This window comes from Equus caballus, chromosome 5, assembly GCF_041296265.1.
Source record: "Equus caballus isolate H_3958 breed thoroughbred chromosome 5, TB-T2T, whole genome shotgun sequence".
NCBI lineage: Eukaryota > Metazoa > Chordata > Mammalia > Perissodactyla > Equidae > Equus > Equus caballus.
In genome coordinates this window covers 59,154,554-59,172,438 of record NC_091688.1, presented here as the reverse complement: position 1 = coordinate 59,172,438, position 17,885 = coordinate 59,154,554, and the positions used below count along the sequence as shown (strand labels likewise).

The 17,885-nt window shown below is 35.2% G+C and overlaps 1 protein-coding gene across 7 annotated transcripts in view; it reads left to right on the top strand.

The window, feature by feature from the left end:
- Window positions 1-11,116, top strand: part of SYCP1 (synaptonemal complex protein 1) — a 129,725-nt gene extending 118,609 nt beyond the window's left edge. For 4 of the 7 annotated variants that reach the window (XM_023641375.2, XM_070267185.1, XM_023641376.2 and 1 more), the window contains 2 exons: window positions 10,063-10,149; window positions 10,249-11,116. In XM_023641375.2, the coding sequence (XP_023497143.2) occupies window positions 10,063-10,149; window positions 10,249-10,386 (225 nt within the window). In that variant the 3' untranslated portion in view covers window positions 10,387-11,116. The remainder of the gene's footprint in view (window positions 1-10,062; window positions 10,150-10,248) is intronic. The other 3 variants (XM_023641377.2, XM_070267187.1, XM_070267184.1) reach the window with 1 other exon arrangement.
- Window positions 11,117-17,885: the final 6,769 nt, after the last annotated feature.

Genomic DNA, 17,885 nt, shown 5'->3' with positions numbered 1-17,885 from the left:
GAAGAGTGTTATAAAGGAGTTTTTACCGCATTTTCTTTCCCTTTTTAGGCTTTTTTAAAAAGGAAGATTGAGTCAATATTTTAAACCTTGCTGCAACCAGATTTGTTATTCAGGGCCCCTCTTGATTTTGCATGTATACATTTTCCTTTTTTTTTACTCCGTTATTGGTTGAGATATATATATAGGTATTGGTCGACAGCTATAACATTTCTATCATTCTTAAAGAGTTAACGTATTAAAGATGGTATGTTTAAGGAGAATATTTCCCCCAGCAGTTTATATCCCTAATTATTCCCTACCATGAGTGTATTCACACATACCAGTATTTTCTAAAGACATATTAATGATTTATTGAGAATAATTAAACTTAGATTCATTTAGTTTAAAAACAGATAAACCTCATCACACTAAATGGAGAAATATACTGAAGATTCTTAATAATAAAATTTCAGTTAAAGTCATTTATTTCATTAGTTTCACTCATAATTATGAAATCCTTCAAGCTTTTCTACTGCTTTGGGACCCTCTATTTTTATTCGTTCTAGAACAATGAGTAGTTCAAATCTTAAAACTCTGATTATTGAAGTTAACTTATAGAATCCCTACTCTAGTACTTTGCTTTAAAGATACGATTAACATTTTAATGATTAAAACTGTTAACGAGGCACTGTTGTAAAGACTTTGCATAGGTTACTTGTTATTTCTTACAATAATCTCATGTTCTAGAAATTATAGACAGTGTTGCCATTCTCATTTTATAGATGAGGAAATTGAGTCACACAAGTACCTTACCCAAGATCACATAGCTAGTAAGGCATGGAGCCAAAATTTGAACACAGACAGTCTGGCTCCATAGCCTATGTAAGTCGTCGTACATAATAACTACTAGTTCAAACTGAAGTCCAGCTATATAAAAATGTAATGAGAATTAGTAGAAAAAGCATGAGCTCTGGAGTTAGACATTCCAGGGTTGGAATCTCTGTTGTTTTTCTAGCAGTGTGAATTTAGGCTAGTTTCTTAGCTGGTCTGAGATTCAGAATGACTCAGGATTTCATCTCATTTTGAAAAGGAACATCACAACTTTGCAACACAAACATACTAAAGTATTATGTGATTGCACACAATTGTTTAAACTAGTGTAAAAACACATTTCACAATAGGTTTTATTGGTTATAACTATCACTTGAAGTTATTAGTTATTTTTGTAATTTTCTTGGCTGTTACATTTAACTTTTGGGGAACAGTCAAATTATTATAAAAAGTAAGATTTAAAATTGGATTGCCTACAGAGACCTTAGAGAAAATGGTGGAGTAGGAAGTGCCAGGAATCCTTTTTTCCATCTAGATGACAATTACACAGGCAGAAACTGTCTGAAGTAACCATTTTGGAATTTTAGAGACTTTTTTTGTGTGTGCGGAAGATTGGCCCTGAGCTAACATCTGTGCCAGGCTTCCTCTATTTTATGTGGGATGCTGCCACAGGGTGACTTGACCAGTGGTGCTAGGTCTGCACTTGGGATCCAAACCTGTGAATCCCAGGCTGCTGAAGTGGAGCTTGTGAACTTAGCTACTATTCCACCAGGCCAGCCTCTGAACACGGTTTTAATGCTTGCAACTTCCAGAGGGACATTTGGCTGGTAAATTATGGTTAATTTTGGTTAATTTAAGCCTTAAGCATGGTAGCGGCTACCTATCACCCAACCCATAGCCCTGTGGCAGACAACTGCTCATGTCTTGCTGGAGTCAGGGTAAGCAATAAGGACCTTGTCCTCCAAATATCAAGGTTCAGTGTTCTGATTGCTTACAGCAGCTTCTGATCACTGAGGTGCAGGCACAGAGACTGGCTTCCATTATTTCAAGCCTCACTGGCTAAAGTATCCTCCAGAGGATTTAAATGAACTGCACCTGTTTTTTTTCTTTTATCTTTTTTTTCCATTTTTTTACCTTTGGGGAGCCAGATGTTTAAGGATTATGACATTCACAAGCAATCACATTTATAGGATGTTTAGAAAGTCACCACACGTGCATAGAGAAAGACACAGGCTCAGAGAAAACCCAAGAAGATCTCAGATTTTCACCTCAGGCTGATCCCAGGGACAGAGACACTTTCAACAATAAAACAAAAAGCAAAACAAAATGAAACAAACAAAAACAGCAAACCCTGGAGAAGGGGAAGAAAATGATTTGCAGTTGTGTCAAATTAGAAGATTCAAATGTCTAGTTTCAACAACAAAAAAAAATCATAAGGCATATATACAAAGAAAAGGCAAGTATAACTTATTCAAAAGAATCAAACAAATAGCAGAAAATGTCCCTAAGGAAGCCCAGATGATGGGCTTACAAGACAAAGACTTTAAAACAACTGTCTTAAAGATGTTCAAAGAGCTAAAGGAAGATGTACAAATACAGAAATATTATGTATAAATAAATGAGAATATCAAGAAATAGAAATTATAAAAAGAATTAAGAAAGCCTGCAGGTGAAAGTAAAGTAACTGAAATGAAAAGTTCATTAGAGGGATTAAAAAACAATTTTGAGTAAGCAGAAGAAAGAATTGATGAATGTTGAAGATAGAACAATTGAAATTATTGAGTATGAGGAAAGGAAAGAAAAAAGAATGAAAATAAACAGAAGCTCAGAGACTTGTGCAACACCATCAAGCAGACCGATATATGCATTGTGGGAGTCCAGAAGGAGAAGAGAGAGAGAAAAGGGAAGAAAGAATATTTGAAGAAATAAAGGCTGAAAACTTCTCAAATTTTGATGAAATAAATGAATCTACAAATCTGAGAAGCTCAGTGAACTCTAAGTAGGATGAACTCAAGTAGACTCACATCAAAACACATTATAGTCCATACTTCCTAAAGCAATCTATAGATTCAACTCAATCCCTATCAAACTTCCAACAACATTTTTTACAGAAATAGAACAAAGAATCCTAAAATTTATATGGAACAACAAAAGACCCCAAATAGCCAAAGGATTCCTGAGAAAAAGGAACAAAGCTGGAGGTATCACACTCCCTGGTTTCAAATTATACTACAAAGCCATAGTAACCAAAACAGCATGGTACTGCCACAAAAACAGACACACAGATCAATGGAACAAAATTGAGAGCCCAGAAGTAAACCCACACGTTTATGGACAGCTAATATTCGACAAGGGAGCCAAGAGCATATGATGGAGAAAGGAGAGTCTCTTCAATAAATGGTGTTGGGAAAACTGGACAGCCACATGCAAAAGAATGAAAGTAGACCATTCCCTTACACCATGCATTAAAATCAACTCAAAATGGATTAAAGACTTGAATGTAAGACCCGAAACCATGAGACTTCTAGAAGAAAACATAGGCAGTACGCTCTATGACATTGGTCTGAGCAGCATATTTTCAAGTCCCATGTCTGACTGGGCAAGGGAAACAAAAGAAAAAATGAACAAATGGGACTGCATCAAACTAAAAAACTTCTGCACAGCAAAGGAAACCATCAATAAAACGAAAAGACAACCTAACAATTGGGAGAAGATATTTGCAAACCATATATCAGATAAGGGGTTAATATCCAAAATATACAAAGAACTCATACAGCTCAACAACAAAAAAAACCAGCAATCCAATTAGAAAATGGGCAAAAGATCTGAACAGAGATTTCTCCAAAGAAGATATACACATGGCCAACAGACATATGAAAAGATGCTCAACATCATTAGCTATCAGGGAAATGCAAATCAAAACTACAATGAGGTATCACCTCACTCCGGTCAGAATGGCTATAATTAACAAGATAGGAAACGACAAATGTTGGAGAGGGTGTGGAGAGAAGGGAACCCTTGTTCACTGCTGGTGGCAGTGCAAACGGCTGCAGCCACTATGGAAAGCAGTGTGGAGTATCCTCAGAGAATTAAGGATAGATCTACCATCTGATCCAGCTATCCCACTGCTGGGTATTTATCCAAAGAACTTGAAAACACAAAGGCATAAAGATACTTGCACCCCTATGTTCATTGCAGCATTATACACAATAGCCAAGACATGGAAGCAACCTATGTGCCCATCAAGGGATGAATGGATAAAGAAGATGTGGTATTTATACATGGTGGACTACTACTCAGCCATAAGAAATGATGAAATCCGGCCATTTGTGACAACATGGATGGACCTTGAGGGTATTATGCTGAGTGAAGTAAGTCAGAGGGAGAAAGTCAAATACCATAAGATCTCACTCATAAGTAGAAGATAAAAACAACAAAAAACCCCCACACCACATAGCATTGGAGATTGGACTGGTGGTTACCATTGGGGAAGGGGGGAGGGGGGAGGGCAAAAGGGGTGATTAGGCTCACATGTGAGGGGATGCACTATAATTAGTGTTCGGGTGGTGAACATGATGTAATGTACACAGAATTCGAAATATGATGTACATCCAAAAAAAAATAAAAATTAAAAAAAAAACCCCACCTTATAATCAGACTGGTGAAAGACAAAGAAAAATAATCTTGAAAGCAGCAAGGGAGAATCAATTCATCACAGACAAGCTACCCTCAATAAGATTATCAGCTGATTTCTCATTAGAGGCCAGAAGACAGTAGGTTTACATATTCAAAGTTCTGAAAGAACAAAATTATCAATTGAGATTTGGTATCTGGCAAAACTTTCCTTCAAAAATGGGGGAGAAATTAAGATGTTCTTGGATAAACAAAAGCTGAGGGAGTTACCACTAGACCTTTTCAAGAAATGCTAAAGGGAGTTTTTCAGGTTGAAATGAAAGGATGCTAGATAGTAATTCAAAGCCATGTGAAGAAATAAAAGATCTCTGTTAAAGTTAAATACATGGGAAATTATAAAAGCTAGTATTCTTGTAATTTTGGTTTGTAACTTCACTTTTATTTTCTACATGAAGTAAAAGATAAATGCATAGAAATTATTAATCTGTGTTACTGGACACACAATATGTAAAGATGTAATTTGTGATATCAGTAACATAAAGGGAGCATGGAGTTGTATAAGAGCAAAGTTTTTGTAGGCTATTGAAGTGAAATTGTTATAAATTTAAATTAAATTGTCAGAACAGCATTAGGATGTTAAATGTCATCCCTTTGGCAACCACAAAAAATATTTATAGCATACACACAAAGGAAATAAGAAGGGAATCAAAACATTTCACTACCAAAAAAAAAAAACCCAAACACAAAGAAATCAGTAATGGAGGAAATAAGAGACAAAAGCAAAACAAAACCACCTATAAGGCATATGGAAAATAACAAATAGGCAGAAATTAGTCCCTCCTCGTTAGTAATTACTGTACGTGTAAATTATTATACCCTCCAATGAACAGACATAGATTGGCAGAATAGATTTTAAAAAATGATCCAACTGTATATATGTGTGTTGTCTAAAAGAGATTCTTGTTAGATTTAAAGACACAAATTGATTTAAAGTGAAAGGATGGAAATAGATATCCCATGCAAATAGTAACAAAAAAACAGCTGGAATGGCTATACTAAGATCTGATAAAATAGACTTTAAATCAAAAAGTACAAGAGACAAAGGAGGACATTATATATTAATAAAAGGTTCAACACAGCAAGAAGATGAGATAGTTTTAAACATTTACACAACTAACAGAATCTCAAAATATGTGAAGCAAAACTTTACAAAATTGAAGGGAAAAATTCTGTAAAATTCTACTTTAATAGTTGGATACTAATTAGTTGTAGTTAGGTTCTACATTAATAGTTGGGTACTTCAATACCCCAATTTCAGGGGTATTGGATAATGGATAGAACAACCAGACAGAAGGTAGGTAATGAAAAAGAGGACTGGAGTAACACAATAGGCCAAATAGATCTAGTAGACGTGTATACAGCACTCAACAACAATAGAATACACACTCTTCTCAAGTGTACATGGGACATTCTCCAGGATAGACCATATAGGTCACAAGACAAGTCTCATTAGATCTAAAAAGATAGACATCATAGAAAATATTTCTTCTGACTACAATGGGATGAAGTTAGAAATCAATAAGAGAAGGGAAATTAGAAAATTGACAAATTTATGGAAATTAATACACTTTTAACCAACCAGTGGACCAGAGAAGAAATAACAAGGGAAATTACAGATAAGTGAAAATGAAAACACAATATACCAAAACTTAACATGATACAGCAAAAACAGTGCTCAGAAGGAAATGTATAGCTATAAATTCCTACATTAAAAAAGAAAGTTATAAAATCAATAACCTAACTTTACACCGTAAGGAACTAGAAAAAGAGGAGCAAGCTAAACACCAAGCTAGCAGAAAGAAGGAAATAATAAAGATTATTGTTGAAATAAAGTAGAGAATAGAAAACAATAGAGAAAATCAATGAAATAAAAATGTTTCTTTGAAAAGATGAACAAAATCGACAAATCTTTAGCTAGATTGACAAAAAAGAGAAGATGAAAATAACTAAAATCAGAAATAAAAGTGGGGACATTATTACCAACCTTTCAGAGACAAAAAGAGAATATTGTGAATAATTATATGCCAACAAATTTGATAACCTATAAGAATGGATAAATGAACAAGTTCCTTGAAAACACAAAGTACCTAAACTGACTCAAGAAGAAATAGGGAACTTCAACAGACCTATAGCAAGTAAAGGGTTTGAATTAGTAATCTAAAACCTCCCAACAAAGAAATGTCCTAGACCAAATGGTGTCATCGATGGATTTTACCAAACATTTAAAGACTTAACACCAATCCTTCTCAAACTGTTCCAAAAAATTGAAGAGAGAATACTTTGTAATTCATTCTATGAGGCCATCATTACCTTGATACCAAAGCCAGATAAAGACATCATAAGAAAAGAAAGTTTTAGAGCATTATCCTATATGAGTGTAGATACAGAAATCCTCAATGAAGCAAATCAAATCCAATAGCATATTAAAAGAATTATTCACCATGACCAACTGGGATTTATCCAAGAAAAGCCAAGGTGGTTTAAAACAAGAAAATTAATGTAATATGTCACATTAGTAGAATGAAGGGAAAAAACCCTACATGATCATCTCAATTGATATAGAAAAAGCATTTGACGAAATTCAATATCCTTTCATGAGAGAAACTCTCATAAAGCTAGGAATAGAGGGAAAACTCTTCAACATGATAAATGGTACTTAAAAACCTACAGCTAGCATCATACTCAATGTAAAAATACTGAAAGCTTTTCCTCTAAGATTGACACAAGGATGGCCACTTTCACCACTGCTAGTCAATTTTGTACTGGAAGATATAGCTAGAGCTATTAGGCTATTAGACAAAGACAGGAGAGAGAGAGAGGAAAGAAAGGAAAACAAAAGGCATGCAAATAGAAAAAAAAGAGGTAAAACTATCTCTAATTTGCAGGTGACGTGATCCTATCTATACATGGAAAATTATAAAGACTCCACAAGAAAGCTACTGTAGCTAATAAATGAATTTAGTGACAATGAAGGGTGTAAGATCAACACATGAAAATCAGTTATGTTTCTATACACCACGAATGAATAATCCAAAAAGGAAATTAAGAAAATAATTCCATTTATAATAACATCTAAAAGAATTAAATACTTAGGAACAAATCTAACCTAAAGATAGTGAAAGACTTAAACACTGAAAATTATAAAACATTGCTGAAAGAAATCTAAAAAGACCTAAAGAAATGAAAAAATAATTCTGTGTTCATGGTTAGGAAGACTAACATTGTTAAGATGTCAGTATTACCCACAGCAGTCTACAGATTCAACACAATCCCTATCAAAATTCCAGCAGCCTTTTTTGGGAAGAAATGGAAAATTTGATACTCAAATTCACATAGAATTCAAGGAGCCCCAAATAGCTAAAGCAATCTTGAAGATGGAGGATTACGTTGGAGGACTAACAGTTCTTGACTTTGAAACTTACTACAAAGCTAATAATTAAAACAGTACGTATAGTACTGGCACAAGGACAGATATATAGACCAATGGAATAAAATAGAGGGCCCAGAAATAAATCCCCATATATAGTCAATCGATTTTTGACAAGAGTGCCAAGACCACTCAATGGGGGAGAGGACAGTTTTTTCAATGAATGGTGCTAGGAAAACTGGGTATCCACATGTAAAAGAACAAAGTTGGACTCTTATCTTACAGCGTATATAAAAGTGGACTGAAAATGGATCAAAGACCTAAACTTCATGGCTAAAACCATGAAACTCTTAGAAGAAAACATTGGGGAAATCTTCATGACATTGAATTTGGGAAGGACTTCATGGATATTACACCAAAAGCATAGACAAAAAAAGAAAAAAAAAAGATAAATTGGACTTCATCAAAATTAAGAACTTTTGTGCATCAAAGGACACTATTAAGAAAGTAAAGAGACCAATGGCCAAGATTTAGAAGCAACCCAAGTGCCCTTCCACAGGTGAATGGATAAAGATGTAGTATATGTATGTACACACACACAATGGAATACTACTCAGCTGTGAAAAAAGACGAAATCATCCCATTTGCAACAACGTGGATGAACCTTGAGGGTATGATGATAAGTGAAATAAACAAGACAGAGAAAGACAAATACTGCATGATTTCACTCATATGTGGAAGATAACAAATACATGGATAAAGAGAACAGATTAGTGGTTACCAGAAGGGAAGGGGGTTCGGGGGTAGGTAAAAGGGGTGAAGGGGCACATATGTATGGTGATGGACAAAAATTAGACTACTGGTGGTGATCACAATGAAGTCTATTCAGACACTGATAAATAATAATGTACACTTGAAATTATACAATGTTATAAACCATTATGATTTCAATAAAGTTACAGGGAAAAAAGTGAATAGACAAGCTAAAGACTGGGAGAAAATATTTGCAGGTAATATATCTGACAAGGGATTAATATCTTGAATACGTAAGGAGTTCCTGTAACTCAATAACGAAAAACAACCCAATTCAAAAATGGGCAAAGGGCTTGAATAGACATTTCTCCAAAGAAGATATACAAATGGCTGATAAGCACATGAAAAGAATGCTACAAAGTCAAAAGGACAGATAAGGTTTTGTTGTTTTAAATTGGGTTAATTTATTAGTTAGTTTTATATGGGCAGTCATTAATGAATAATCAATTATTATGCACTAAGTAAAATTTTAATAGTTTACAATAATTTCTCTTTTCTAAGCTGGTTAGTTGGTACATACTAGTTCAGAGTGTATCTGAAAAGGAAGCTCTTTATGACTTATTGAATTCTATTGAAATCTTAGAAATCCTGAAAATCTGTTTGAATATTTTCATCCATGAAGCCTCTGAAGTTAAATGTGACTTTAAGGAGCAGGAAAAGATCATGTGAACTGATTGCTTACCTGACTAAATTTGTGTAGCATATTCATTAAGAGAATGGATTCTGGAGCCAGCCTACCTGGATTTGAATCCTGGCTACCCCTCTTACTAGCTATATAATATTGGGCAAGTTACTGTGTGTCTCAATTATTCATCTTTAAAATGGGGGTAATAATAGTTTATCTACTTCATAAAATTGTTCTGAGGATTGAAACTAACTAAAATGTACAAAGTGCTTAAAACAGTGCCTGACATAAAGTACTAAATAAGTGTTAGCTATTATTGTTTGGGAGAATTACAATACTTATAAATTGATATTTGACAACATTATAGTTTTTATAAGATTGTAAATACTTATTATAAGGTCTAAGTGTGAATTTGAATAAGTAGGCTGGGGGAAAGGGTGGGAAAGGTCTCAAAGTGAAATAGAAATCAGTAGAAAAATACTATTCACACAATTTTGTATTTCACATAAGCTTTTAGGAATATAGTTAATAGAATCAAAATCTGGGCCCTTGTTTGGCAGATCGCGGATTTATTTTGTCATCATCTTCAGTCTTTCTTTCTTCCCTTTTTCTCCCCCCTCCTCCCTCCTTTCTCCTTTTTTCTTCCTTCCTCTCTGCCCTCCCTCCTTCTCCTTATATGTCATATGTAGACAAAATTTTAGCAATATAATATTGATGACAACTCTCAAATTATATTTTTGTATTTTTCTTTAAGACCATGGTTTCAGAGGAAGAGACATTGAAAAAACTATGCAAGAATAATCCACCAACTTCTCATCTTTGTGTCAGAACACCAAAACAGGTAGCTTCTAAATTTTATTTCAGAAAACCAATTGCAAAAGCTTGACTTTATTATTTTTTTAGTTAAATATATTATGACTTTATTTTATTTTGTACTCAGACCCCTTCGTCTCTAACAAACCCTGGATCTACGCTGAAGTTTGGAGCTATGAGGAAAATGCGAGAGGATCGTTGGGCTGTAATTGCTAAAATGGATAGGAAAAAAAAACTAAAGGAGGCAGAAAAGCTATTTGTTTAATTTCAGAAAAGCAGCATGATTAAGGAGCCTAATAACATTAAATTTATAGTTAATTTTTTTATTCTTATTTTCTGAAGAGCCAAACTTTTTCTGAAATTGGGACTTTTTTGGTATTTGCATAAGTTGTTTTTTTATATTTTAATATTTTGGCCTAAATGTGAAATAACCACATGTTACCTGAAAACTTGTAATTGTGTTCAGATAATTAGATGATTATATTTTGTTTTTACCTTTTCTTGTATTCATGAAAACTGTTTTGGCTAAGTTTTCAATTTGTAAAGTTAGCCATTGAATACTAGGAAAACATTATTGAGATTTACTCTTTATTCTTCATTATTAAAATATTTTGGATGCAAATAAATGCTTCTCATTGATTCTGTGAAGTCACTGGAACAGCTAATCATTATAATTTAATAATATTCATTTTTCAAATCTTAAGGTCATTTTAGTCAAGTTTCACAGTTCTGAAGTAGCTTTGATTTATCTATGTGTAAACTTGACAAATGGCTTTTAGTTGCAGGGAAAAAGGCTATACCAGTATGACTTCCTAAAATATTTATTCAACATTTATTAAGCAAATATTTATTGAGTGTCTACTAAGAGTCAAGCACAGTTTTAGATACTGGGGATATAATAGTGAACAAAACAGAAAAATAAACCCTCTGTTCTTCTAGAGCTTACATTTTAGTGGTGGAAATAAACAATAAACAAAATAAATACACAAAATATATAGTATATTAGTAATGATTATTGCTGAGAAGAAATAAAACAGGGAAGAATATTAGGAGTATGAAGGGGATTGAAATTTTATGTAGGGTGGCCTTCACTGAAATGACATTTAAAGATCCAATGAATAACAAGTAAACCTGTGGCTATCTGGGGGAGAACATTCCTGGTAAAAGGAACAGGAGGTACAAACGTGCAGAGGTGGGGGTGTGCCTCATGCATCTGGGATGCGACAAGAAGGCCAGTGTGGCTGGAAGGTAGTGAGCAAAAGTGAAAGTAGAAGGAGAAAAGGCCTGATATTTAACAGGATGGGGAGTTTGGGTAGACAGATTATATGGCACTTTTAGACCACTATAAGAACTTTGGCTTTTATTCTGAATAAGATGTGACATTAGTAGATATTTTTGAGCCAAAAAGAGCCATGATTTGACTCATGTTTTAACATAAGGATCTTTCTGACTTCTATATTGAGGACATATTTTGAAAAGGGGGAAAAATCTAAAACAGAGAAAATTAGGTTATTTTAATATTGCATATGAGAGAGGGTAGTGGCTTGATCAAGGGTGAGAGCAGCAGAGGAGTAAGTGGTCGACTTCGGGATCTATTGTGAAGATTAGTTGTGGGCTGGGATAAGAAAGAGAAAGGATCAAGAGAAACTTCAGTATTTTTTTGCCTTAGCAATGTGGTTCTGGACATGTTAGGTTTGAAATGTCTGTTAGACATCCGAAGAGAGATGGTAACTAACCTTAGAGGCAAGTCCAGGGTAGTGATATAAATTTGGGAGTCAGCAGCATATGTAAAGCTATCAGACTAGATGAGGCTGTACAATCATGGGAGTGACTGTACCTGCAAAAGGGAAGAGATCATAGAGATGAGAAAGAACCATCAAAGGATTAGCAGAGTAATAGAAATCAAGCAAGAAAGTATTTCAAAGAAGAGGGAGTGATAAACTATGTTAAGTACTGCTCAGAGGTAAAGTAAAATTGATTAATGTGGAGGTCTTTGGTGATCTTAACAATGGCAGTTTCAGTGAAGTGGAGTTTGATTGGACAGTGCAATAAAGGAGAGAATGGGAGGAGAGAGAAAGCTATCTCCGTAAAGAGCAAGAAACTCAAGAAGTTAAACTTTAAAAGGAAGAAGATAAATGAGACAGTTATTAGAAATGGAAGTGTGTCAAGAGAAGATTCTTTTTTTAAAAGATGTAAGAGCTAATAGCATGTTTAAATAATTAGGGAAAGATTCAGTATAGGGAGGAAATGATTATGCCGGAGAGAAAGGGAAGATATTTTGTAGAATGTCCTGTAATAGACAAGAGAGATGGAAGCTAGTGGAAAATTAAAGTACTGGGCCTTAGCTAGGAGAATAGACAGTTCTACTATAGTAATAGGAGGAAAAGAAGAGTATACAGCACAAGATGATGGTAAGTGTGTGGGAGTTTGTAGAAGTTTTGGTTTCATAGCATCAATTTTCCTAGTGAAGTAAGAATTAAGATCACCCACTGAGGGATTTATACCAGGGACTCAGGGATGGTTCAGCATCTACCAATCAATCAATGTGGTACACCACATTAACAAAATGAGGAATAAAAACCACATGATCATCTCAATAGACACAGAGAAAGCATTTAACAAGATCCAACATCCATTTATGATAAAAACTCTCAATAAAATGGGTATAGAAGGAAAGTACCTCAACATAATAAAGGCTGTATATGACAAACCCACAGCCAACATCATACTGAAGGGGGAAAAACTGAAAGCCATCTCTCTCAGAACAGGAACAGAACAAGTGCCCACTCTTGCCACTCTTATTCAACATAGTCCTGGAGGTTTTGGCCGGAGCAATTAAGCAAGAAGAATAAGTAAAACATATCCAAATTGGCAATGAAGAAGTGAAACTCTCACTGTTTGCAGACGACATGCTTTTATATAGAGAAAACCCTAAGGAATCCATAGATAAACTATTAGAAATAATAAACAACTACAGTAAAGTTACAGGGTACAAAATGAACTTACAAAAATCAGTTGCATTTCTATAATAAACTAACAGAGAACTCAAGAATACAATCCCATTTACAATTGCAACAAAAAGAAAAAAATATCTAGGAATAAATTTAACAAAGGAGGTGAAAGACCTATACAATGAAAACTATACTATAGGACATTATTGAAAGAAATTGATGATGACATAAAGAAATGAAAAAATATTCCATGCACATGCATTGGAAGAATAAACATAGTCAAAACGTCCATATAACCTGAAGCAATCTACAGATTCAACTCCATCCCAATCAGAATCCCAATGACATTCTTCATGGAAATAGAACAAAGAATCCTAAAATTCATATGGGGCAACAAAAGACCGCAAATAGCTAAAGCAATCCTGAGAAAAAAGGGCAAAGTTGGAAGCATCATAATCCTTGACTTCAAAATATACTACAAAGCTATAGTAATCAAAATAGCGTGGTACTGGTGCAAAAGCAGACACACAGATCAATGGAACAGAATTGAAAGCCCAGAAATAAAACCACGTATCTATGGGCAGCTAATCTTCAACAAAGGAGTCGAGAACATACAATGGAGAAAGGAAAGTCTCTTCAATAAATGGTGTTGGGAAAACTGGACAGCTACATGAAAAAGAATGAAAGTAGACCATTATCTTTTGCCATACACAAAAATTAACTCAAAATGGATTAAAGACTAGAAGATAAGACACGAAAGCATAAAACTCCTAGGAGAAAATGTAGGCAGTACACTCTTTGACATCGGTCTTAGAAGGATCTTTTTGAATACCATGTCTACTCGGGCAAGGGAAACAAAAGAATAAACAAATGGGACCTCATCAGACTAAAGAACTTCTGCAAGGCAAAGGAAACCATGAACAAGATGAGAAGACAACCCACCAACTGGGAGAAAATATTTGCAAATCATACATTCAACAAGGGGTTAATCTCTAAAATATATGACGAACTCATACAACTCAAAAACAGGAAACCAAAGAACCTGATTGAAAAATAGGCTGAGGATAATCAACAGACATTTTCCTAGAGAAGATATGCAGATGGTCAATAGGTACATGAAAAGATGTTCAACATCACTAATCATAAAGGAAATGCAAGTCAAAACTACAATGAGATATCACCTTACACCTGTTAGAATGACATATGACACCAAGACAAAAAACAACAAATGTCGGAGAGGATGTGGAGAAAAGGGAACCCTCACACACTGCTGGTGGGAATGCAAACTGGTGGAGCCACTACGGAAAACAGTATGGAGATTTCTGAAAAAATTAAAAATAGAAATGCCATACAATCCAGCTATCCCATTACTGAGTATTTGTCCAAAGATAATCCAAAGTGTCAACTATTCAAAGAGACATGAGCACCCCTATGTTCATTGCAGCATTATTCACAATAGCCAAGATATGGAAGCAACCCAAGTGCCCATTAACTGGTGAATGGATAAAGAAGATGTAGTGTATATATATATATGCGTGTGTGTGTGTGTGTGTATATATATATATATATATATATATACACACAATGGAATACTACTCAGTCATAAAAAAAAGACAAAATTGTCCCATTTGCAACAACATGAATGGACCTTGAGGGTATTATGTTAAGCAAAATAAGCCAGATGGAGAAAGACAAACACCGTATGATTTCACTCATATGTGGAAAATAAACAAATACATGGACAAAGAAAACAGATTAGTGGTTACCAGAGGGGAAGGGGATTGGGGGATGGGCATAAGGGGTAAAGGGGCACACATCTATGGTGACTGACAAATAATAACGTACAACTGAAATTTCACAATGTTATAAACTATTATGACATTAATTAAAAAAACCCAATGAGATATCACCTCACACCTTTTAGAATGTCTCTTAGTAAAGACAAGCGATAACAAGTTGGCAAGGGTATGGAGAGAAGAGATCCCTGGTGCATTCTTGGTGGCAATGTAAATTGTTGCTGCCACTATTGAAAACAGTATGGAGGTTCCTCAAAACATTAAAGTAGGACTAACATATGGTCCAACAATCCCACTTCTGGGTGTGTGTCTGAAGGAGATGGAATCTCTATCTTGAAGAGAGATCTGCACTTCCATGTTCGTTGCAGCATTATTTACAATAGCCAAGACATGGAAACAACCTAAGTGTCCATTGACAGATGAATGGATAAAGAAAATGTGGTGTGTGTATATATGCATATACACACACACACACTGGAATATTTTGCAACCTTAAAAAAGAAGGAAATCCTGCCATTTGCAACAACACGGATGGAGCTTGAGAGCATCACTAAGTGAAATAAATCACAAAGAGAAAGACAAATATCGTATGATCTCATGTGTGGAATCTAAAACATCTAACTCATAGAAAGAGAGTGTAGATTGGTGATTGCCAGGGGCTGGGGGTGGGGGAAATGGGAGATGTTGGTCAAAGGGTACAAACTTTCAGTTATAATATGAATAAGTTCCAGGATCTAATGTACAGTGTGGTACCTGTAGTTAACAATATTGTATTGTATGCTTGAAAGTTGCTAAGAGAATAGAGCTTAAGTGTTCTCACTGTAATAACAACTACAACAAAACAGTAATTATGTAAGGTAAAGGGTGTGTTAACTAACCTTATTGTGGTAAGCATTTCACAATGTGTACGTGTATCATTATCACACTGTACACCTTAAACTTACATAATGTTATATGTCAGTTATATCTCAATAAAGCTGGCTGGGTGGGAAGATCACCCACTGAGAATGAGGATGGAAGAGAAAGTGTTGGAGGTTTTGGGGAGAAGAGTAGGTATGAAAGATTCATCTAATAAAGTAGGGAAGTGAATGGACTTTATAAAAGTGATGGACAAATGAATAAAAATAGTTTTAGAGTTGTCTATAACAATTTTGGGGTAGTAGAATTCTGATTCCTTTATGGTGGGGAATTGTTTGTAGGAAAGGTTAGCCAAGAAAAATGGAAATCCTATAACATTACAGAAATTATTTTCTTCCTTCAATTTGTATACCTATGACTATATTCTGATAACTGAATATGGTTTTAGAATTCCAGCTTCTGATCTCTTAATTGAGACTTTATAATTAGTCTCTTGAGCAAGTATTTATTTTTAGAAGATTGTTAGTCTTGATAACGTGATATTTTACATTTGAAGCTGTATATTTTCAAACATTTTAAAATAAAACAAGACTATTAGTTAAGGTAACACTAGCTTCTCTGGCTAATCATTCATCAATTTCTCGCTTATCAAAAGTCCAATATAAATGTTCCTATTTAGGGGCCGGCCCGGTGGCGCAGCGGTTAAGTTCGCACGTTCCGCTTCTCGGCGGCCCGGTGTTCGCTGGTTCGGATCCCGGGTGCGGACATGGCACTGCTTGGCAGCCATGCTGTGGTAGGCGTCCCGCGTATAAACTAGAGGAGGATGGGCACGGATGTTGGCTCAGGGCCGGGCTTCCTCAGCAAAAAGAGGAGGACTGGCAGTAGTTAGCTGAGGGCTAATCTTCCTCCAAAAAACAAACAAACAAACAAACAAACAAAAATGCTCCTCTTCAGTGAGCAGCATTCCTCCAGGCAGTGATTCAGGAATGCTGGCTCCTTTCAACTTCCTTGTTCTGCCATCTTCAACACTGGCTTCCAAGTTTGCTGCAAAAGGGGAAATGCCATGGAGGATCCATGTGGGAAGTCTTTAATGACTCAGGTCTGAAATTGATTTACATCACTTCCACACATCTGGAACCAAATCATATGGCCACATCTAACTTCAAGGTAGACTGTGATTTCTAGTTCTGTCTCCGGATGTCAGGGAAAAGGGTCAAGTGAACAACGAACTAGCCAGTCTGCCACAATTAGTTTACATTCTTTAAACTTTCAAATATTGTTCCTCCTTTCTTTTAATTAAAACAAGATGAGTTCATTAAAGTTCTTAAGTTTTGAAAGATTGCTTCTTGCTGTTCTTTAAATGTACTGGGCATGTTCCTGTCTTAGAAACTTCCCCCTCCCTCCAGCACTTCTGATTCCTCTTACACTGCTCTTTTTCTCCCCGTAGCATATACTATCTTCTAATATACCATATACTTAGTATGTTTATTGTTCACTATCTTCCCTCACTAGAATGAACTTCACAGACATTTTTTTTTGCAGTGTACTTTAAATGTTTACATTTATTTATTTTTTTATTGAGTTATTGATAGGTTACAATCTTGTGAAATTTCAATTGTACGTTAATGTTTGTCAGTCATGTTGTAGGTGCACCACTTCACCCTTTGTGCCCACCCCCCACCCTACCTTTCCCCTGGTATCCACTAAACTGTTCTTAGTCCATAATTTTAAATTCCTCATATGAGTGGAGTCATACACAGATTATCTTTCTCTCGCTGGCTTATTTCACTTAACATAATTCTCTCAAGGTCCATCCATGTTATTGCAAATGGAATGATTTTGTTCTGTTTTGCAGCTGAGTAGTATTCCATTGTATATATGTACCACATCTTCTTTATCCATTCATTTGTTGCTGGACACTTAGGTTGCTTCCACGTCTTGGCTATTGTAAACAGTGCTGCAATAAACATTGGGGTGCATAGGACTTTTGGGATTGCTGACTTCAAGCTCTTTGGATAAATACCCAGTAGTGGGATGGCTGGATCGTATGGTAGTTCTATTTTTAATTTTTTGAGGAATCTCCATACTGTTTTCCATAGTGGCTGCACCAGTTTGCATTCCCACCAGCAGTGTATGAGGGTTCCTTTTTCTCCGCAACC